Source organism: Myotis nattereri (genome assembly GCF_964212035.1).
Source record: "Myotis nattereri genome assembly, chromosome: 3".
Classification (NCBI taxonomy): domain Eukaryota; kingdom Metazoa; phylum Chordata; class Mammalia; order Chiroptera; family Vespertilionidae; genus Myotis; species Myotis nattereri.
Window position 1 is genome coordinate 211,817,921 of NC_138077.1, and position 22,719 is coordinate 211,840,639.

The 22,719-nt window shown below is 57.0% G+C and overlaps 1 protein-coding gene across 2 annotated transcripts in view; it reads left to right on the forward strand.

The window, feature by feature from the left end:
• The first annotated feature begins 4,949 nt into the window (after positions 1 to 4,949).
• LOC308516057 (G-protein coupled receptor 157-like) overlaps positions 4,950 to 22,719 on the forward strand; it is a 44,569-nt gene continuing 26,799 nt past the window's right edge. Inside the window, exons 1-4 of one of the 2 annotated variants that reach the window (XM_081086809.1) lie at positions 4,950 to 5,419; positions 15,744 to 15,957; positions 19,819 to 20,013; positions 20,513 to 22,653. In XM_081086809.1, the coding sequence (XP_080942935.1) occupies positions 5,037 to 5,419; positions 15,744 to 15,957; positions 19,819 to 20,013; positions 20,513 to 20,722 (1,002 nt within the window). In that variant the 5' untranslated portion in view covers positions 4,950 to 5,036 and the 3' untranslated portion in view covers positions 20,723 to 22,653. Of the gene's footprint in view, positions 5,420 to 15,743; positions 15,958 to 19,818; positions 20,014 to 20,512; positions 22,654 to 22,719 lie in introns of those variants that run through there. The other variant, XM_081086810.1, reaches the window with a different exon arrangement.

Here is a 22,719-nt window from a genome sequence, read left to right on the forward strand (position 1 = left end):
AAAATTATTTTCGTTGCTACTTCATAACTGTCATGTTGCTACTGTTATAAACCGTAATGTAAATATCTGATATGCAGGGTGGTCTTAGGCGACCCCTGTGAAAGGGTCGTTCGACCGCCAAAGGGGTCGCGACCCACAGGTTGAGAACCGCTGCTTTAGTGCCTTAGCTCTGCCTTTGCCCCGGTGGCTGGGAACAATGGTGCCGTGGCCGCCCCTCGGAGCTGGTGCAATGCTCAGCAGAACAGCGAAACCAGGGTTTCCGCAGGCAGCAGGCCCAGGTGCACAGCTAGCTGGGGCAAAGCCTTCTGAGTTTGGGGTGGGGAGGGGCAAGGCTCAAGGTGAGGAAGGAGAGTTTTAGGGCATCCCACCAGGACCCGAGGGCTTCTCTTGTAGGGAAATACTCCCACCAGATGGTGTGCCTTGAAGGGCAGGCCCCTGGTCTCCGAATGTGGCTGGTCCGGCCTGTCCTGGCCTTTTCCCTGCACGGCCCAAGGTCACGTGAGCAGGCCCAGGGGTTGCTGGAGGTGGGGGCGGGGAGTATGGAGAGGGGCTCCCGTGGGCTGGGCTCCTCTCCCACGGCCACTGCTCGTCACATCGAGGTACCTGGGCGGGAAGGGGCAAGACAAGCAATACGCACCTTTAACTAGGAAATGAGAGGCCCACAAGGAAGGCCCCTCTTCTGCTCGGGGTTTAGGAGTCACAGGCGTGGCCTGTTACTCAGGCTGGGGTTGAGCTCAGGAGATCATCTAGGGCAGTGGTTCTCAACCTTCCTAATGCCGCGACCCTTTAATACAGTTCCTCATGTTGTGGTGACCCCCAACCATAAAATTATTTTCGTTGCTACTTCGTAACTTTGCTACTGTTATGAATTGTCATGTAAATATCTGATATGCAGGATGTATTTTCATTGTTACAAATTGAACATAATGAAAGCATAGTGATTAATCACAAAAACAATATGTAATTATATATGTGTTTTCCGATGGTCTTAGGCGACCCCTGTGAAAGGGTCGTTCAACCCCCAAAGGGGTCGCGGCCCACAGGCTGAGAACCGCTGATTTAGAGGCTCCCTGTTGCCACTGTCAGGAGGGGGCTCTGGGCCAGTTTCTGGGGCCGGGGGAGGGAGGAGAGAGCAACAAGCCCATCTGCTCCTGGGGCCACCAGCCCGGGCTGTGGGGCCTCTCTGGGTCTGTGCCCTTGATCTGTGGCCAGACAACTGGCACGGGGGAGGCTGCCGCTGTGTGTAGGGACCTGGGACCTGGCCCCTTTGGACGTGGGACATGGAGCGGCAAGACAACCGCCAGCTGGCTTGGCATGGATGCTAGAGAAACAACTGAGGGTCAAAATAAGATGCCATCTGAGTTCCTTGCTAGTTCCCTGGAGGGGAGGGGAGGAGACAGGGGACCAGGAGGACGTAGCATCCCACAGCGGGTGGGCACGGTCGCAGGCAGCTGGGAGCCTGGTTCTCTGGGGCTGCTGCTCTTGGCCGGGCCCTGGAGGACCCGCAGCCCGTGGGAGGGGAGAAGCAGAGCCCAGGACTCTGTGACAAGCTGGGAGCCAAAAGCACCAGTGAACTCGGACCTCGGAAAGTCAGCTTCAAGCTTAGAGCTCAGTGACCCGAAGCTGTATCATCCCACATCTTTCCCACTTTCCCCTGGTGGGATGTTCTTGGAATGTTGTTTTCCAGGGCAAAGAAAACCAGGCGATCTCCCGGCCACACCTGCCTGCTACATAGCCGGCCTCTCACCGGGGAGGTGGACGAAGTGCTTTCATCTCAATAAGGCCGGGAAGGTACAGTCAGGCTGGCCTGTGCAGAGCAGCTTGCCAGGGGACCTTTCCTGTCCTTTGTGCCCCCAGTACCCTAAGGATCAGATGACCATGATCCGGGGAGAGAGTCCACTCCAGGCTCCTGCCCAGCCATGTTCCAAAGCCCAGGGCTCGTTGCACAATCCACACTTGAAACTGCCCACACCAGTAAAGGCTGGGAGGCCTCACTGACAGCCGGGGCCCGTCTGTGGCCCGGGGTCCTCTCGGGAAGAGGCCAGCAGCTCCCGCAGTGACTGGAAAGAAAGCAGCTGCCCCTCTGCCCTCTGCGGGCCACGCCCCCGAATACTTGCTCAAACTGCTGGGAACTGTCGTTAGTAACTACTTTCCTGATTAAGAAAGAATCTATGCTCATTCCAGCCTGGCTTGTAATAGCCCAAACCTGGACACAGCCCAAATGTCTAGAAACAGTACCACGGATAAATATATTATTTATTTCATGGAAAACTACACAATGGTTTCAGCAGGGAAAACGAGTGAACTGCAGCTTCATGCAAGAACGTGGATGAATCTCACAATTAACAATGTTGAACAAAAAGCAGAGGATGCAAAAGGTAACAGAGGGTATGATTCCGTTGATATGAAGCTCAGTGACAGGCAAACTACTGTTTTGTTTAGGGATGCATACATGAATGGTTAAAAAAAAAGCAAGAGAATGACAGAGGAAGGAGAAAGAGGTCTGGGGAAAGGCTTCTGGTAATATTAATATTTCTTGCGCTGGGTGGGTATTTGCTTTATAATTATTCATTAAATCATACAGTTGTATGGGAGGCACTTTGCAGTATGCTTATTTCATAATCAATGATTTTCAAAGCTAGATACAAAAAGGTAACCTATGCCCATGATAATCTGCCTTTTCTGACTCAAATGCAAGATCAAATCTAGTGTACACGGAAAACTACAAACATCGTTGAAAGAAATCAAAGATGACCTAATTAAGTGGGAAGACATCCCATGTGCATGGGTAAGAAGATTTAACTCCATTAAGATAGCATTATTCCCCCAATTTATCCGTAGATGCAACACAACCTCTGTCAGAATCCCAGCAGGCTCTATTCACAGAAATGGAAATGCTGATCCAGAAATTGATCCAAACGGCCAAAACAATACTGAGAAAGAAAAGCAATGTTGGTTCCTGATTTCAAAACGTACCACAGTGTCACAGGAACCCAAACCACGTGGTCCTGGCAAGAAAGAAAACTTGGCTGTACATCTTCACGAGCTTGGATGAGGCAATGGTTTCTTAGAAATAACACCAACAGCCCAGCAACAAGAGAAAAGAAGTAGGTCATGTGGACATCGACAAAATGAAAACTTCTGTACGTCAAAGTGCGCTACCAAGAAAGTGAAAATATAACCCACAAGATGGGAGAAAGATTTTGTAAATTAATCTGATAAGTTTCTAGTATCCAGAATATCTAAAGAACTCTTCCAACTCGACTTGATAACAAAAAGACAAACTCAATTTAAAAATAGGCAAGGGAGCCTGGCCAACATGGCTCAGTGGTTGAGCTTCGACCTTTGAACTGGAGGTCACGGATAGATTCCTGGTCAGGGCACATGGCTCGATCCCCAGTGGGGGGCATGTGGAAGTCAGGCAACAGATCAATGAGTGTCTCTCATCATTGATGTTTCTGTCTCTCTTTCCTCTCCCTTCCTCTCTGAAATCAATAAAAATATATTTAAAAATTTTTTTTAAATAAAAATAGGCAAGGGAATTGAATGGGCATTTCTCCAAAGAGGATATGCAAATGGCCAATACGCATATGAAAAGGTGTTCCATTTCATTATTAGAGAAATTCAAATCAAAACCACAATGCAACACCACTTCACACCCACTAGGATGTCAGGAATAAAAAAGCAGATAGTCAGGTGTTAGGAGAATGTGAAGAAATTGGAACCCTCATACATTGCTGTAGTAATATCAATGGTGCAGCCACACAAAGTTCAACATTGAGTAACCATATGACCCAGCAAGTTCACTCCAAGAGAACTGAAAAGATATGTCCACACAAAAACGTATACGCAAATGCTCATAGCAGCATTATTTATAACAGCTAAAAAGTGTCCAAATGTCCACAACTGATGAATGGGGAAACAAATGTGGTCCATCCACACGCGGGAATATTGTCTCACCATAAAAAGGAATAAAGCACTGATACGTGCTACAACATGGATGGACCTTGAAAGCTCGCTACATGAAGGAGGCCAGGGACGAAGTCTGATTCCATCTCTGGGAGCTGTCTGGAATGGGCGAATCCATAGACACAGAGGTAGATTAGTGGTTGCCAAGAGCTGGGGAGGGAGAAGGGGAGAGGAAGCTGGGCAGTGAACACTAACTGGGTTCCTTTTTGGGGTGATGAATATGTTGTGGAATGAGACAATGATGATGGTCACACAAACTTGTGAACATACGAAAAACTACTGAGTTGTACACTTAAAAGTGCCAATTTTATGGTAAGGTATATCTCAATTAAAAATATGACTTTATGAAAAAAAAACCAATAAACTGGAATGGCTTCTTTGTTTTAAAAATTACATCTAATATGACTAATTTTTTAAAGATAGTGTGCTCATTGTAAGAAAAATTATCACATCCCCTTCTGGGAGTAGCCACCACACCCTGTGGACACTCTGTACCCTGCTTAGGGAAGGAGGATGGTAAATGTATTTTTGTTACCAGTGGAAGGAATGCCTCCATCCCCCGCCCAACACACACACACACACACACACACACACACACACACACACACACGCTGGCTGGAAGGAAGGAAGGAAGGTAATATTAGCCCTAAAAATGCAAGTCCCTGGCTCCCAGGACCAGATGTCCTAGCCATCTGGGGAGTGCACGGGTAGCCTTTCAGGAGGGCGGGGATCAAGGTCTGGAAGCCCGACCACACACCGGACTTGGGCGCAGGGGCGTGGTGTGAAATTGTTCGTGGGGCACGTGGGAGGGCGCAGGGGCGGGGCCAGCACACAGGGGCGGGGCGTAGGGGCGGGGCCCGGAGCCGCGGGCGGGGCGTGGGGCGGGTTGCCTAGGACGCAGGGGCGTGGCTTGAGAACATGGGCGGGGCTAGGGGCGGGGCCCAGCAGCCCGGGCGGGACAAGGGGCCAGGACTGGAGCCGCTGGCGGGTCGGTGCGGAGTCGGCGGCGGTGGCCGCACTGGCGGTCCTCGTGGCGCCCTCGCCTTCGGCCCGCTCCCCGCCCGGCCATGCCGCCGCCCGCGCCGCCCACGGTGCTGGTGCCGTCGGAGCGGGCCGTGGTGCTGCTGTCGTGCGTGCTGTCCGCGCTGGGCTCGGGCCTGCTGGTGGCCACGCACGCCCTGTGGCCCGACCTGCGCAGCCGAGCGCGGCGCCTGCTGCTCTTCCTGTCGCTGGCCGACCTGCTGTCGGCCGCCTCCTACTTCTACGGGGTGCTGCAGGACTTCTCGGGCACCTCGTGGGACTGCGTGCTGCAGGGCGCGCTCTCCACCTTCGCCAACACCAGCTCCTTCTTCTGGACCGTGGCCATCGCCCTCTACCTGTACCTCAGCATCGTCCGCACCCCGCGCGGACCCCGCGCCGGCCGCCTGCTCCTGGCTTTCCACGTCGTCAGGTGGGTGGCCGCCCCGTGGCCCTCGCGCCCTTCTGGCGCCCTGTCTTGGTCAGATCCCGGCCGGGCGCCCAGCAGGCAGTGTGCTCCTCCCCCGGGCAGCCCGCGGGGGGCGGGACTCGGGTCAGGCTTGTCTGAGAGGTAGGTGCACCTGTGCTGAGCATCCCCTTTTCGCTTGCCTCCGCCTGAGGCCCCACCAGGTGGGCGCCTGAGCTCAGCACCTGCAGGCAGGAGGGCCAGCGCTCGCCCTTAGAGTTTGCCTGGGAACTCCGATGCACCTGGAGAGCTGAGGCCACTCTGGGTCCTCGGCTCCTGCTTCACTGCGCTCTGGCCACCTGTGCTGCAGGGGGTGGGGTGGGGGGTGGGGGCCTGGATCCCAGGCTGGGAGATGGGTTAGGTGGCTGCCGCAGGTTGCAAGCCTGCCAGCTCCCAATCCCATGTTACCACTCTGCACCCTGACCCACAGGAGTGGTGCACTCAGCTACTCCCAGGCTGTGGGTCCGGCTAGCCCGCTGTCAAATGCAGTGTCTCAGCTGTAACTTTTACAGAAGACTCTTCTTTCTTTTCTCTTGGCTCATCGCTAGACCTCAGGCCCCTGTCTGTTGTTAGCTCTGTCCTAGATGGTCTTGGCTGGCAGAGTTGAGCAACTCTGAGGTTGAGGTCAGTGGCAGTGGCTGGCCTGGAAGAGGGCCACAGGCTGCCACCGTATCTGAGACTAGGGAAGAGGAAAGCCTTGCCCTGCCCTGGCGTGGAAGCGTCTCATCACACACCCCTCACCTGAGGGAGGAAGGATTCAGACGCCTGGGGCTGTCCTGCTTGAACCGAGACAGGAATCTTACAGGGCATTTCCTCTCCTTCCTCCCCAGATAAGAGCCCCAACTACTGCCCTAATTATAGGCCCTCTCTGCTAAATGCTTGGGTGCTTTCCAACGGCCGCTGGGAGTCAGCACTTCAGCAGACACCTGGGGGTCACGGCAGTGAGGTCACAAGACTGCAAGAGTCACTTGACCTCTTCTCAGAGCTGCTGGCTGGAGGCCAGCTGGTTCCCGGGAAACACCATGTCCTGCTGCTCAGCTGTTCCAGTCGCAGTTGCAGCAAGCCGTTCAGACGGTGCCCGGATGCTGCGGGGACCACAGGAAGTGGCCTGTCCGCCCCTCGCAGCATCCATTCGGCCTCTGTGTCCATTTCACAGGCCCAGGCCTTGGCCGGCTGGTTGGGTGGGGCAGTGTGTACGCCAGAGTTCACATGGACTTGAGAAGGTGCCCAAGGCTTTCTGTGCAAGACTCTCTTCTCTTTCCCTACTCTTTGTAACAGTATTGAAATGTGTGTGTGTATATATATATATATATATATATATATATATATATATATATATTTAAGTGGTGAAGATAAACCGGGTGCAGTTCCTGTAGAAAAGACAGCTTTCCTACGGAACCTGAGTGGGAGTTCTCTCTGCTCACGTCCAGGGGTTTCCTGTGATGCTTAGGAAAAGCTTCCTGTGGTGTTTCGGAGGTCAGTGTGTCCCCTTCTGGCCATGAAAAAGGAGCACCTGTTCTTCTAGTTTGTTGAATGGGATCCGCCTGCTTCTTAAAAGAAAAAGGAGAGAAAATACCTGTGTCCAAGCTAGAAAGGGACTCGGACATTTACTCCCTGAGAGGCGTGGGCGCTCGCCTGAGAGAAGCGGAAAAACCCGTCTAACAGGTTCATCTATTGACTTAGATCCTCCCAGACAGGAGAGCTAATGACCTCGCTAAGCACTCTCCTTGGTCCTTCTATGGAGCATCAGTGTGTTGATGCTTAAGTGCCTGTTGGTGTGAGAAATGCCATCTTCGGACATTGGCTAGACCCGTGGTCGGCAAACTCATTAGTCAACAGAGCCAAATACCAACAGTACAACGATTGAAATTTCTTTTGAGAGCCAAATTTTTTAAACTTAAACTATCTAGGTAGGCACATTGTTATTAACTTAATTAGGGGACTCCTAAGCTGGCCTGTGCTAAAGATGTCCTCAATCTGATTGAGGTACGTTCGCTGAGGTCGGCCCCTTCCAACTCTCCCATCCACACTCGTCTTGTATTCTTGTTTCGTCTATCTCCTTTCGTTCATCCTCTCTCTATGTCCAAACCATCTCCACACACCTTTCTCCATCCTCGACACTGCATCTTCTTTCACTTCACAACGTTCCCTAAAATTAACTTAATAAACTTCACTTAAAGTTTTAAGTCAACTTCGCACTGTATGTGCGCGCCCGCACATGGTATTTTGTGGAAGAGCCACACTCAAGGGGCCAAAGAGCTGCGTGTGGCTCGCGAGTCGCAGTTTGCCGACCACTGGGCTAGACTGTCACCACATGTTACCATTTCAGATAACACAGCCCACTTCGAACCTTCTGGCCTTGAAAACTATTTTAGAATATGACAACACCAAAGGTTGTTATCTCTATTCCACAAAGAGTTTTTATGAATTGATTATTTTAAAACTGACAAATATCCTGTTAAGTGGACAAAAGCCACATTCAGACAAAATATAAAGGTTGGTAAATACATGGGGGGAAATTGAGCCCCATTAGTTAGTACTCAAAACAATGCAAGTTCTAACATTTGAGGTATCATTTCCTCATTGAGTTAAGAAAAATATACTAAGGCAGAATAGGGATGTATTAAAAGCCGTTGAAACTGGTATTTTCCTACATTGTTCTTGGCGATGTAATTGGGAGTAATCTATGTGGAAAGTACTTGGTTCATACCTCTTGATCCGGTAATCTTATTTATAGAGACCTAGTGTAAGGAGATAATCCTGAATGCACGCAAAGCTGTTTGTGCACAGGGGTTTGTGAGACGCTGTTGTCACGGGCAGAATTCAAAAGCCACCTCAATGTCCACAAAAGAGGGAACAGTGAATTACAGACGACAGCCCCCCTGGAATGTTATATAGCCAGTACTGGCTGTGAACTCTGTACATCTTTTTTTTTTTTTTTTAAATGGTATGATAGCCTTAGTCGGTTTGACTCAGTGGATAGAGCATCAGCCCGTGGACTGAAGGATGCTGGGTTCAATTCTGGTCAAGGGCACATGCCTGTGTTGCAGGCTCGATCTCCAGTGTGGGGCTTGCAGGAGGCGGCTGATCAATGATTCGCTCTCATCATTGATGTTTCTATCTCTTCTTTCCCTTTCCTTTCTCTCTGAAATCAATAAATATGTACATATATATATATTTTTTTAATGGTATGAGACTATGTTAAGTGAAAATAGCCATGTATAAAACAGTGCAGCCGTGTATATAGGAAGCTGGAGAGAGTCCTGCCCACACAGCCTCCCAGAAAGCGCCTGCTCGGAGGGCCCCACCATGGCACTGATGTGGCTCCTTGGCAGAAAGATGGCTTTTTCCCCGCTGGAGAAGGGGGGCAGCTTAGCCTGTCTCATCCTCGGGGAAATTGTGTTTCATACAAGCTGCACTGGCTCCTGGGCACTTGCAAAGTGCTGCTCCATCCCTTAGCTCACTGGTCACCAGCAAGGGAATGGACAGGACGGTCACCCTCCAGTTACGGCTGATGCGATCTGCCCGAGCCACGTCGGGGGAGGTCGAGGTTAGGACGCCAAGGTCAGTCCTCCTGTTACGGTTCCATCTTGTCTCTTGGCCTTGACACTATTGTTTTAAATGGAGGTATAATTTGACAATGAGATATTTTTAACTTTCCAGATTTCCCCCATTATTAACACTTTAGCATGTCACCTTTATCCTCTCCAGTTATTCCTTTTTTTTTTTTCCTGGAAACATTTAAGAGTAAGTCAGTCGCAGCCCTGGAGCCCCCGAGTGTGTGTTTCCGGAAGACAAGGACAGTCTGTAAGGACCACGTAGGACCCGGCTGGTTTGGCTCAGTGGTTGAGCATCGACCTATGAGCCAGGAGGTCAGGGTTCGATTCCTGGTCAGGGCACATGCCTGGGTTGTGGGCTCCATCACTAGTGTGGGCGTGCAGAAGGCAGCCCATCAATGATTCTCTCTCATCATTGATGTTTCTCTCTCTCCCATCTCCATTCCTCTCTGAAATCAATAAAAGATATATTTTAAAAAAGAAAGTGCTAGAAGCTTGGGCCACAGCGGCTGTGTGTGGGCCCAGCTCCCTTCCCGTAAGATCAGCCCCGTTGGCCTGACCCATCCCTGTGGCCCTGCCGAAGGTGACCAGCTCTTCTAAAGCAGCTGTCAGGCCCCCACCCCCGCCAGGCGGGCTGCTCCTGAGGAAGCGGGAATGTGCGGCTGGTCAGGGCACCGGCCCCCCACTGGCACTGTGCCAGGCCTCCTGGCCCGCGTGTCCTGGGAGCCTGAGGGAAAGGCGGGCGGGTGCCTCATGTCGCCGTGGAGGAGTGGAAGGGTTCTGGCCCCACTGAGGCGGGTGTGGGTGTGGGCATGACCCCAGGCGGGGACAGGCCCTGTGCCTCCGGCCCACGTGCTCGCCACCCTCTGGAGTTTGCTTGGCTGTTCTGGAGGGTGAAGGAATCTGGGGCACCCCAAGTTCACCGTCAGAACGCCTGTATGGGGAGTGGGAAGTTCTAATGAGAGAAAAGGGGAAACGTGACCCTGAAGGGGAAGGTCCGCTAAGTTCTCTAACTGGAAGCTGGCTGCGGTGGGGCCCAGCGAGGGGCCCGGCAGGCGGCCTGTGAGTGAGGGTGCTCCTGGCGTGGACCTGGCTTTTTTATTGCCTCCAGACGGTTCCGAGGGCGCTGCTGTCGCAGGTAGTTCTTGCGCTGCGCTGCCATGTTCACGGGACCCACCACAGGCTGATGGCGGAGGTGCCACCCTTCCGCCAGGGCAAGGTCAGACCTGCCCATCCTCACCCGAGCGCAGGACAGAACCAGGGGTGCAGGGGGTGCAGGGGGTGTGTCTAAAACTTCCTTTGGGCGCCCCTCCCCGCTTCTTTGGCCAGAGCTGCAGAGTGACTGAGGGGTGCCTGGCCACGGCTGACTCCCTGACCCTCTCCCCTCCCACCCCTGGCTCCACACTAACAATTAGTGCCCATTGTTCCCAAAGAGACCTCGAGGCTGGCTCGTGGCCCTGTGACCCCTCTCCCTGGCCTATCGCTGCAGCTGCGTCTCCCTCCCCCCCCCCCCCCCCCCCCCCCCCCGCTCCCTAGAGCTTTCTAAATCAGCACATTGTTGCCTCATGGTTTCGCTCTCAAAGCGCTTTTTGAGTTATGTTAACATTCAAGGCTCCCACAGGCCCGGCAGCACGAGGCCGACTGGCCCACGGAGGGGAGAAGGCCCCTTTGTTTCCCTCCCAGCCACCTCCCGCCCTGCCCCGCAGGGTCTGTGGGAGGGTGAGGCCTGGGTGGAGGGAGCAGGGCCGGAGCTCAGCAGTGGGGCCAGCCTTTGATCGACCTTGAGCCCCTGCAGGCTGCCCCTTAGAGCAGGGGGCGGGGACCCCACTGCCTGTGAAGGAAAGTGGAAGTGGCTCTCCGTCGCCCCAGGTGTCCCCACCCTGACTCTGGTGGCCGAGGCTTGGGACGGTCTCCCCTGGGCAGAGCTGGGAACTCGGAGGGAAGCCCAGGGCACTCGCTGTTCTGGGACAGGCGCCTGCAGGTCGGCTGACAAATGCCAGGGACTGGGGGACGCCAGCCAAGGACTGGGGGACGGCTGATCCCCACCTGGCTCATCTAGTTCCACTTCCCCAGGAGATTGGAAAACAAAAAGGACGCCAGTTCTAAGAAGAGCTAAGCTCCTCCCAACAGATCTGAATGGCTTTGGCCAGTTTACGCCCCCTCCCACCCCAGGAGGGGGGCTGTGGGAGGGAGGGTAGGGTATTTCCCATCCATCCCTTCCCCTCTGGAGGTGGGGTCCCCAGGATATGACTGCGCCCCAGAGCCTGTCTCTGTCCCCGTAGTTTGCAGGAACCCTCTGTATCAGTGTCCTGGGTCTTACCTAACCAAGTGCCCCAGACAGAGGGGCTTAAACAGCAAAAATGTCCCACAGTCCTGGCGGCTGGAAGTGAGACGGGGAGCAGCGGGGTTTGCTCGAGGCCTCTGTCCTGCCCGCAGATGGCTGTCTGCATGTGCTGTCCCTCTGCCTGTCTGGGTCCTCTCTCCTCTTGTAAGGACACCAGTCAGATTTGCTCCTTTAACCTCACTCACCTCTTCAAAGACCCTCTCTCCAACCACAGCCACCTCCTGAGGTCCTGGTGCTTAGCTCTTCAACAGAGTTCTGGGGTGACACAGCTCAGCCCACAACAGCCTTGGGGGGCGGGGGGGGGGGGGAGTGGGCTGCTGACTTGGACTTGGACCTTAGTTCTGAGGCAAACACAAGAGAGAGCTGGCGCCCAGGCACCTCTGGGGGAGGCTGTCGGTGCCCCTCCACGTGGGGATCCTGCTCAGGGTGGTCTTCAGGCTCCTTCCATCCAGGTGACCAGCCCTGCTTCCCCTCGGCCTGAGTCATGGCTTTGGAGGGAAGGGGCCTCATCGGTCACCGGCTTTAGCCGTCCCCCACCCCCAGCGCCTTTCTCTGCATCCCCTGCACATGGCCTGTGGCTTCTGTGCCTTCTCCCTCCGCGCCCAGCTCTGGCGCCAGCTTCACAACCTCAGGGTTAAAATGCGGGTCGCAGGTGGGCGCGGAGGCAGGACCCTTCCCTGGCCGTTCTGAACCTCCCGGAGGCCTCGGAGCATCAGGGCAGCCTCCCGCCACGGGTTTCCAGGTCAAAACCAACTAATGCCCTTGGTCCTTTCCCACGTGCTGGTCGGAAGCTATGTCTCCCTTGCTCTGGTGTTTATTGTTTGGTGGATGAGTCCCTTTTTGTGGAGGAATAAAGAACTGTTAGGTGGTACATGTCAGAAATCGCAAGTGCACGTTGCCGGAAAGCAGGGCTGTGTCACACACGTCTCTGTGGAGTGCCTTCTGGTTCACGTGACCTCGGGGCGGACAGGGCATCTTCTCTTCCGGTTCACGTGACCTCCGGGCGGAAGGGGCATCTTCTCTTCCGGTTCACGTGACCTCCGGGCGGAAGGGACCTCTTCACCTCCCTGTCCCTGGCTTCTCTGTCCATACGTGTGTCCTGCAGCCAGCTGCTGAGACCCGGTGGTTACATTTGAGGGCACTTTGTGAGCTGATGGTTACATACAGCCATTATTGAAAATTAGATTATGCAAACCTAAAATTAAGTGATTATACAAAAGTAAAATTAATTAAGGTATTAAAAACAGAAGTCATAAAAATAATTCAACATTGATTATGCCCTAATTATTTCACCGCATTTCACTCTGGTCTGTGCACTTGAGATTGCTGGCATTGTTGTATCTGTGCGATGGACATCCCAGCTGATGGTGTGCTGGCTTGAACTTGGCCCTGCTGGGAATATTTACACCTTGGGAATTGGCAAACTCTGCAAGTCGGGGCTTGATTTATCGTTTTGTTGGTTGTGTAGGGCAGAGGTCAGCAGACTGGGCCTGTAAAGGACCAGGTAGTAAGTGCTTTCAGCTTCACGGGCCATGTGATCTCAGGTGCAGCTGCCCAACAATGCTGTTGCTGTAGATAATATGCAAACACATGAGTGTGGCTGTGTTACAATAAAACTTTATTTAAAAAAAAACAGACCTTGGGCCGGATTCGGTCTGAGGGCCATAGTTTGCTGGACCCCTGATCTGGATGAAAGAAAGTGGTGGAGAATCCGTTAATCAGTAAAGATTAAGCTTAAAAGTGTTCCTTGTCTCTGAACCTAAGCAGAGATGGCAGCCACGGGGGGCGGGAGGTGGGGCTGGCAGGAATCCGGGCGTTTCAGGGGGAGAGGATGAGAAGTGTCACGAGCAAGAAGGAAGGAGAAATGCTCCTCCAGTGCTGGAAACTATGTGTTCCCACCGAGAACTTGCTCACGGCGCTGTCCGAGCAGTCACGTTCTGGCATTCGTCTTCCCTACGTCTTCCTGCTTTCACTTTCCTCTCAACCAGGACATCAACCAGCCTCACATCCCAGAGCCACTGTCTTTGGTAATTGCAGCCGTGGAGTGAGTAGCTGCGGACACCAGCCTTGGGTGAAAATCAGCAAAAGTGCTCTGTCAGGTTCAGTTGGCCACGCATGGAATTTACCACGAGGAGTTTTGTGTATTATTCCTTATAAATCGTGCTTCCTACCTTTTATACCAGCACATTGTATAATAACTTTATATGTGCACGTTTACACACGTGCATTTTCCCGGAGAGCCTGACGCTGACACTGGTGGAGCCTGCTCTGTCTTGGATTAGGAGACAGTCCCTCCCACTCCATTCCCACGGCTCCCTGGTCTTGCCTCTTCTTACCACCTGCCCCTTAAATACCTCCCCAACAGCTTCTGACCCCAGCGGAGCTGAGCTGCCAGTGCTTAAGTTCAAACAGCACCTGATTACCTGATTGATCAACCCTCCTTAACCCTTTCAAAGCCTTCCCTCTGCCTCTTTGGTCTTCTCTCTGGCAATTCCCATCACATACTTGGCTCCGGCACACCCCAGTACCCTAGACGAAACGCACCCCTTTGGAGCTCTAGCAGGACACACCTACAGCCTCAGAATGTGGTCTGTCACCGTGTGGTCCCCAAGCCTCCGGGAAGGGCCCGCAGGACCCGGAGCAGGGGGAAAGGATCCCCACGCTGCCTGTGGGGGAGCACCTCGGCCTGCCCCTCCTCGGCTCCTCCTTCCAGCCGGACTGGGGATCCTCTGCTCCAGCCCAGCCTCCTTCCTGGTGACTGCCCTACTCACGGTACTTTTCCCTTCCCAGAATTCCCTGGAGGAGCCCTGTAACCCATGACGTGATGAGAAAGCACACATATAACTACAGGATTGTGGTTTTAGCAACTTTAAAAGCCTTTTACTTCCTTTTCAATACTGTGCGTGCCGTGAACATTTAAGCAGTGGATTGGGGAAAGCTCTCGGTCACTTGGCTTAAAGTTCACTCACTCCTTCATTCATTCAGCAGGCCATCTTTTGCCCCTATCCAGTGACACAATAGTGAACCAACACAGCCCTCGCCCTCATGGGCTCTTAGCGGTGACATGTCCTAAAACCCCAGGGTGGCATGAGTTTTTAAAAGGTAACCCTTTATTACAACAAAACAGTTTGACACTAATATATTGGGGGGAGGGCAGAAGTGGGTTTACAGTGGTGAGTATGCGAAACACTTTGTTCTTCTATTATTATTTATTAACTAGAGGCCCGGCGCACGAAATTCGTGTGCGGGTACGGACCCTAGGCCTGGCCTGCGATCAGGACCATCTTCTCTGGCTGCCCACTCGCCGGCCCCGCCCCCGCCACAGGTCCCCCTCTGTGTGTGGGGTGATTGGTGGGGCGGGGGCCTTTGCCCACATCCTCCGCCACCCAACCCCGGTTCCCTGTTGGCCTTCAGGTGATTGGAGCCTGCCGGCCAGGAAAGGGACTGAGAGGTGGTCAGTATGCCTCATAGTGGCTGGTCCAGTGGTCGTTCTGGTCGTTCCACCATTAGGGTCAATTTGCATATTGCCCTTTTATTATATAGGATAGAGGCCCTGTGCACGGGTGGGGGCCGTCTGGCCTTCTCTGATGGGGGCCCTGGATTAGGGTGGGGGTCCCCACTGGGGGGTGGGACTGGCCAGGGTGAGGGGCCATGGGAGGTTTGCAGGCCGCCCCGGCCCCCGATCAGGGTGGGGGTGCCCACCGGGGGGCGGGGCCAGCCTGGGTGATGGACTGCAGGCAGTTTGCAGGCCAGCCATGGCCCCAATCAGGGTGGGGTTCCCTGCTGGGGGCGGTGGGTGGGGGAGCTGGTCTGAGCGAGGGGCCGGTAGTTCTGGTCTCTGGTTTGTTCTGTTTGATCTGCCATTTCAGTTGCTGGGCTTTTATTATATAGGATTATTGTATTATTTTCCATAAGAATAGCTGTAAACCTACTTTTGCCCCGCCCTGTATATTAACTTACCAGATAAATAACTTCACATAGAACAAGCATTTAAAATGGACAAACTCCCTGATACCTTTGTCATTCCCTTTAACTTTTGTGGGGCTTTGCCCCTTCTGTGCCTTTGTGACTGCTAGGAGGGCACGCTCCTTCCTGCCTCCCCTATTAGGGGCGAGGACACGGGGGGCCCTGGCATGGGGACTGCTGGGAAGGGCCTCAGGCTCGGGGTCCCGGCCGCGTGGCTGTGGGGATAGTAACTCAGCTCCAGAAAAGTGAGCCTGGTGCTGCCCTGGCTCCGTAGAGGCCCCTTCAACCCTTGCTGGGCACTCCCCCCGCAGGACACTCGGAGAGCGTGGTTGTTCTTGTCTGGAGAGCGTCCGGTCATTCCCCTCTGGCTGGCTGTGCTGGGAGCCGGGGCCTGATCTGTGCCCGTTTGCTCCTTATTCCTCAGCTGGGGGGTTCCACTGGCCATCACCGTGGCAGCTGTCATCCTAAAGAAGATCGGCTACGACGCCTCGGACGTGTCCGTGGGCTGGTGCTGGATCGACCTGGAGGCGAAGGACCGTGTCCTGTGGATGCTGCTGACCGGGAAGCTGTGGGAGCTGCTGGCCTACGTCATGCTGCCCGTGCTCTACCTCCTCATCCGGAAGCACATAAACAGGGCGGTAGGTGCCTGTGCCCGCTCACCCGCAGCCCCGCCCAGAGCGCCGTGTGGCCACTGCGCCCGCTGCGGGCTTGCCCCTGAGTTCTGGCTTTGGGCTCGGCCACCTTAGGGGACTGAACTAGTAATGGGGAGCCCTAGCCGGTTTGGCTCAGTGGATAGAGCGCTGGCCCGCCGACTGAAGGGTCTTGGGTTTGATTCCAATCAAGGGCACATACCTGGTTGTAGGTTCCCTGGTCCTGGTCGGGGTGCGTGTAGGAGGCAACCAATCGATGTGTCTCTCTCACATCGATATTTCTCTCCGTCTTCCTCTCCCTTCCACTCTCTCTAAAAATCAATGGAAAATATCCTCGTGTGAGGATTAACAACAACAAAGAAAGTAGTAATGGAGAGCTTGGGCGGCGTCGGTCACCGTGAATTACACACATCACGGGATGTCTGGTTTGCTGACTACACAGTCCTGTCGGAGCGGGTCCTGTGACTCCTCGTTTGTGGATGAGAAAAGGGGAGCTTACAGAGGTGAAGGGCTCCCCAATCCCATTCAGCTCCCAAGGAGAGAGCGCCAGCCTGGGTGCCCGGCCACAGCCCTCTACTGCCCCCTCCTGTACAGCCCACCGCGGTGGCTCAACGGGAGAGGAATGTAGATGAAAGTCACGGATCTCACCATAGTGAACCGATAACTCACCTCGTTATCCTTGAGGATTCGGGTTACGTCACAGCTGGTCGGCTTTCCAGGCACCCAGGAGCCCATAAATCAACACGCTCGGCCGGCTGGCGACGTCTCGGAGACTTCTGACCACGAGGGCTGGCCGCAGATTCTAGGGAAGAATGGTTTCCCTCTGGCAGGCTGGCCAAGCGGCTCCTTGTGCGTAACTGCTGGTTCTGCAAGTGTGAGGGGTGAGCCTCCTCCTGGCCACGGGCAAACTGCCGCCAGGAAAGGCCTCAGTCACCCGCCCGCCCGCCGGCTCAGCCGCGCGTTCAGTGCACTTTTATTGAGCATCTACTTTCCAAACCGCTGTGTGCGGTGGGAGGTCATCCTGAGAACCCAGACGGGGATCCTGTCCGAGAGCGAGGCAGGGGTGTGAGTCGTTACGGTAAAGGATGGGCGGTGACCAGGGGCCAGAGCAGGGAGGCAGGTGCCCATGAAGCTCCGAATACGGCCTTCTTCCCGGCTCCCTCTGCAGGTGTCTGAGTGTTCGTGGCTGGACTCCCTGTCGCTCAGGGCAGACGGTGCCCCAGCAGCCATTTCTGGGTTTGGGGGGTGCTCCTGGCAGCTGTGTGACCCCTGATCCTCACCCTGGGTTCCCACCTATGTGGAGACTCCTCATTTTACTCTGAACAGACCGGGCTCTCATCCCTCCTGCCCCCACTTCTGGCTCGGCTGGAGAGATGCCTGCAGGGCTTACCCGCTGGTCTGAAGCCCTCTTTGTGTTCTTGCCTGGGCCAGGGGGTACCCCGCTGCCCTCCCACTCCTCCTCGTTTCCACTGCCCTAGGAGGGCTCCGGGCTCCCAGAGCTCCACCAGGCTCTGCCCAGGGTGCCCCTCCAGAGCTGCCCTTCTGTGTCTCTCTTCCTCCCTGCCCTTCCTGTAATGGCAGGAAGTCTGGGACCACTGGGCCGATCCCCGTGTGTGAGACACCCACATGGAGGTGTGGCACAGGCTGTGGACCGAGGAGACGGGAGTTCAGAAGGATCTGGGCTTGTGATGGGAACCTGGGCTCCAGTGGCAGGTGGGAGCTAGTGATGGGAATCGGGGGCTCACGCAGGGGGAAGCTGGTGATGGAGGCTGGGCTTCAGTGTGCAGGGGGAAGCTGGTGATGGAGCCTGGTCTCCAGCGTGCAGGGGGAAGCTGGTGATGGAGCCTGGGCTCCAGTGTGCAGGGGGAAGCTGGTGATGGAGGCTGGGCTTCAGTGTGCAGGGGGAAGCTGGTGATGGAGCCTGGGCTCCAGCGTGCAGGGGGAAGCTGGTGATGGAGCCTGGTCTCCAGCGTGCAGGGGGAAGCTGGTGATGGAGCCTGGGCTCCAGTGTGCAGGGGGAAGCTGGTGATGGGGGCTGGTCTCCAGCGTGCAGGGGGAAGCTGGTGATGGGGCCTGGGCTCCAGCGTGCAGGGGGAAGCTGGTGATGGAGCCTGGTCTCCAGCGTGCAGAGGGAAGCTGGTGATGGAGCCTGGTCTCCAGCGTGCAGGGGGAAGCTGGTGATGGGGCCTGGGCTCCAGCGTGCAGGGGGAAGCTGGTGATGGAGCCTGGTCTCCAGCGTGCAGGGGGAAGCTGGTGATGGAGGCTGGGCTCCAGCGTGCAGGGGGAAGCTGGTGATGGAGCCTGGTCTCCAGCGTGCAGGGGGAAGCTGGTGATGGGGCCTGGTCTCCAGCGTGCAGGGGGAAGCTGGTGATGGAGGCTGGGCTCCAGCGTGCAGGGGGAAGCTGGTGATGGAGCCTGGTCTCCAGCGTGCAAGGGGAAGCTGGTGATGGAGCCTGGTCTCCAGCGTGCAGAGGGAAGCTGGTGATGGAGCCTGGTCTCCAGCGTGCAGGGGGAAGCTGGTGATGGAGGCTGGGCTCCAGCGTGCAGGGGGAAGCTGGTGATGGAGGCTGGGCTCCAGCGTGCAGGGGGAAGCTGGTGATGGGGCCTGGGCTCCAGCGTGCAAGGGGAAGCTGGTGATGGAGGCTGGGCTCCAGCGTGCAGGGGGAAGCTGGTGATGGAGGCTGGTCTCCAGCGTGCAGGGGGAAGCTGGTGATGGGGCCTGGGCTCCAGCGTGCAGGGGGAAGCTGGTGATGGAGGCTGGTCTCCAGCGTGCAGAGGGAAGCTGGTGATGGGGCCTGGTCTCCAGCGTGCAGGGGGAAGCTGGTGATGGAGGCTGGGCTCCAGCGTGCAGGGGGAAGCTGGTGATGGAGCCTGGTCTCCAGCGTGCAGGGGGAAGCTGGTGATGGGGCCTGGGCTCCAGCGTGCAGGGGGAAGCTGGTGATGGGGCCTGGGCTCCAGCGTGCAGGGGGAAGCTGGTGATGGAGTCTGGTCTCCAGCGTGCAGGGGGAAGCTGGTGATGGAGGCTGGGCTCCAGCGTGCAGAGGGAAGCTGGTGATGGAGGCTGGGCTCCAGCGTGCAGGGGGAAGCTGGTGATGGAGGCTGGGCTCCAGCGTGCAGGGGGAAGCTGGTGATGGAGCCTGGTCTCCAGCGTGCAGGGGGAAGCTGGTGATGGAGCCTGGTCTCCAGCGTGCAGGGGGAAGCTGGTGATTGGAGCCTGGGCTCCAGCGTGCAGGGGGAAGCTGGTGATGGAGCCTGGTCTCCAGTGTGCAGGGGGAAGCTGGTGATGGAGGCTGGGCTCCAGCGTGCAGGGGGAAGCTGGTGATGGAGGCTGGGCTCCAGCGTGCAGGGGGAAGCTGGTGATGGAGGCTGGGCTCCAGCGTGCAGGGGGAAGCTGGTGATGGAGGCTGGGCTCCAGCGTGCAGGGGGAAGCTGGTGATGGAGCCTGGTCTCCAGCGTGCAGGGGGAAGCTGGTGATGGAGGCTGGGCTTCAGTGTGCAGGGGGAAGCTGGTGATGGAGGCTGGGCTCCAGCATGCAGGGGGAAGCTGGTGATGGAGGCTGGGCTCCAGCATGCAGGGGGAAGCTGGTGATGGAGGCTGGGCTCCAGCGTGCAGGGGGAAGCTGGTGATGGAGGCTGGGCTTCAGTGTGCAGGGGGAAGCTGGTGATGGAGCCTGGTCTCCAGCGTGCAGGGGGAAGCTGGTGATGGAGGCTGGGCTCCAGCGTGCAAGGGGAAGGCGCTCCACGCCTCACTGCTCCCTCTCCTGCGAGTCTGAGACCTGGGAGGACGGCAGCCCCTGGGCAGCTGCGGGCATCCGTCCTGCTCACGCCGCTCTGGGTGTTCCCTGCACAGCACCAGGCGCTCTCCGAGTACCGGCCCATCCTGTCCGAGGCACACCGGCTGCAGCACCACAGCTCCATGGCGGATAAGAAGCTGGTCCTCATCCCCGTCATCTTCATTTGCCTCCGGGTCTGGAGCACCGTGCGATTCGTGCTGACGCTCTGTGGCTCCCCGGCCGTGCGGGCCCCGGTGCTGGTCGTTCTGCACGTAGGTAGCTTTGCCCGCCCTTCTTCTCTCCCCCCCCCCACCCTGCTGCTCCCAGCGGCAGTGTCAGATCACCCCCCCACGCACACACAGAGTGGGCACGTCCCAGTGCATCCGCCAATGCAGGGCTGCCAGGGGGCTCGGCTCCAGTCCCTTCCTGCCGGCCGCCGAGACAGGGAGCCCGGTGAGAGGAGGTGGAAGGTCGGCGTGGCTCTAGTGCAGCCCCCGCGCGTGCGTCCAGGGGCTGCCCAGCGGCCCCAGAGGAGCCCCAGGAGCGTGGATGCTCCCTGGTCCTTCCCAGCCCAGGAGACCTAGAGACGCGGCTGGGCCAGGTCTGCCCGCTCAGACCCGCCCGGAGCGCTGCCGCCGACGGCCCACATGCAGGGTCATGGCAGCCCGGCCCCAGGGTGCAGGGCAAGGTCTGGGGTTGCCAGCCCCCCCGGCCTGTGTGCTGAAGACCCCCTGCAGCCCTGGCACTCCTGCCCTCCTCTCGCCCCCGCAGGGAATCGGGAACACGTTTCAGGGAGGTGCCAACTGCATCATGTTCGTCCTCTGCACCCGCGCCGTCCGGACTCGGCTCTTCTCCCTCTGCTGCTGCTGCCCGACGCCGCCTCCCGCCGAGAGCCTGGCCGGCCCGCCTGAGGCCTCGGCGCCCTCCAGGACGGGGGACTCGGGGGCCCAGGTGGACCCCGACGAACTTCCACACACCTGAGCCTCCCTTCCTGGTCTGGGCGGGTGCTGACCGCTGCAGGGAGGGGGACGCTGCAGCCGGAAGCCTGTCCTCTGCTGTCCGAGCTCTTGAGGCCGGTGGAGGGGCGGCCACAACTCAGCTTCTTCTACCTCCTGGACCCTGAGGCAGCAGGTGTCCGACCACGTGTCCGCTGTGCTCGGCGTCTGTCCGCGTGCGGGTGGCAGTGAGACTCAGGGACACCAGTGGGACGTGACCACTGCCAGGTCAGCGGCCTCTGGACCACACAGCACTGTTTACAGCTTGAGGACCCACACCCGTGGGAAAAGCATGAAGAGCTACACACACTATTTACCCTCCTAAGTAAAGCGCCAGGGGGCGCTGGAAAGGTGCCCCCCCTCCCCCCCCGCCCCCCACACACACACCTGGATATCATGGAGCAGAGTTGCGCAGGTCAGGGTGTGGGCCTGCCCTGGGAGCATGGCTGTTCTGGGGGAGCTTTGCCAGCCACCAAGAGCCGGTACCTTGAACCAGGTGCCCTGGAGGTGCCCTGGTGATGCCCTGAGTGCAGCCCGCAGCCGGCCTCCTGGAACCTCCCGCCTCTCAGGTGGCCAGCCTTGGTGTAGATGCATCCAAGTCTCCAGCACAGGCCAGAACCCAGACTCCTGCCTCCCCAGTCACGTCAGATGCAGGTTCCCTCCTCCAGGCAGCGGCCGGGGCAGGAATAAGAAAGGCCGTCGGGGACTCCCTGGGGTCGCCCACGGTCGCGGTCTGTGCTGTGAGCACCGGCCGGGCCTGTCGGGAGCGGTCTCTTCACTTCCTAGTTCAGTTTTTACAGGAAAGGTGACACGAATAGCCCCAATACTGGTTCTGCCCCGAAGGTGGATGTTTGGGAGTTGGTTGGGGAAAGTGACATAGGTCACAGGTGATAACTTACGTTTAATACAAAAAGGACTTAAAATAAGCACCTGTATCTCTATATTCTGTGGCTCTCCCGCCAGCCCTTTAACTTTCTCGGAAGTCACGGAAGCCGGTGGCTAAGAACGGGACAAGTAGCTGTCACCGTCGGAGCCTTAGTGGGGGCTGGAGCCTTGGGGGGGGGCCTTAGTGGGGGCTGGAGCCTTAGATGGGGGGCTGGAGCCTTAGTGGGGGGGCTGGAGCCTTAGATGGGGGGCTGGAGCCTTAGTGGGGGGGCTGGAGCCTTAGATGGGGGGCTGGAGCCTTAGTGGGGGGGCTGGAGCCTTAGATGGGGGGCTGGACTTAGTGGGGGCTGGAGCCTTAGATGGGGGGCTGGAGCCTTAGTGGGGGCCGGAGCCTTAGTGGGGGCTGGAGCCTTGGGGTGGGGCCAGGACCTTAGTGGGGGGGCTGGAGCCTTAGTCGGGGCTGGAGCCTTAGATGGGGGGCTGGAGCCTTAGTGGGGGCTGGAGCCTTAGTGGGGGCTGGAGCCTTAGATGGGGGGGCTGGAGCCTTAGTTGGGGGGCTGGAGCCTTAGTGGGGGCTGGAGCCTTAGTGGGGGCTGGAGCCTTAGTCGGGGCTGGAGCCTTAGATGGGGGGCTGGAGCCTTAGCGGGGGGGCTGGAGCCTTAGTGGGGGCCGGAGCCTTAGTGGGGGCTGGAGCCTTGGGGTGGGGCCAGGACCTTAGTGGGGGGGCTGGAGCCTTAGTCGGGGCTGGAGCCTTAGATGGGGGGCTGGAGCCTTAGATGGGGGGCTGGAGCCTTAGTTGGGGGGCTGGAGCCTTAGTGGGGGCTGGAGCCTTAGATGGGGGGGCTGGAGCCTTAGTTGGGGGGCTGGAGCCTTAGTGGGGGCTGGAGCCTTAGATGGGGGGCTGGAGCCTTAGTGGGGCCAGTACCACGTTATTCGCAGGTGTTACTCCCTGGGGCTCCGTGAGGGCCTTGCCGCATGGACATGATTTTCGGAGCCTATAAAACGGTTCTGGATTAAAACCAAAGCCACGCCACCCTGTGGGTTCCTGTTTTACTCCGAAAAGCAACGTCTGTAACAGGAAGAGAACCTGAAGGCGTG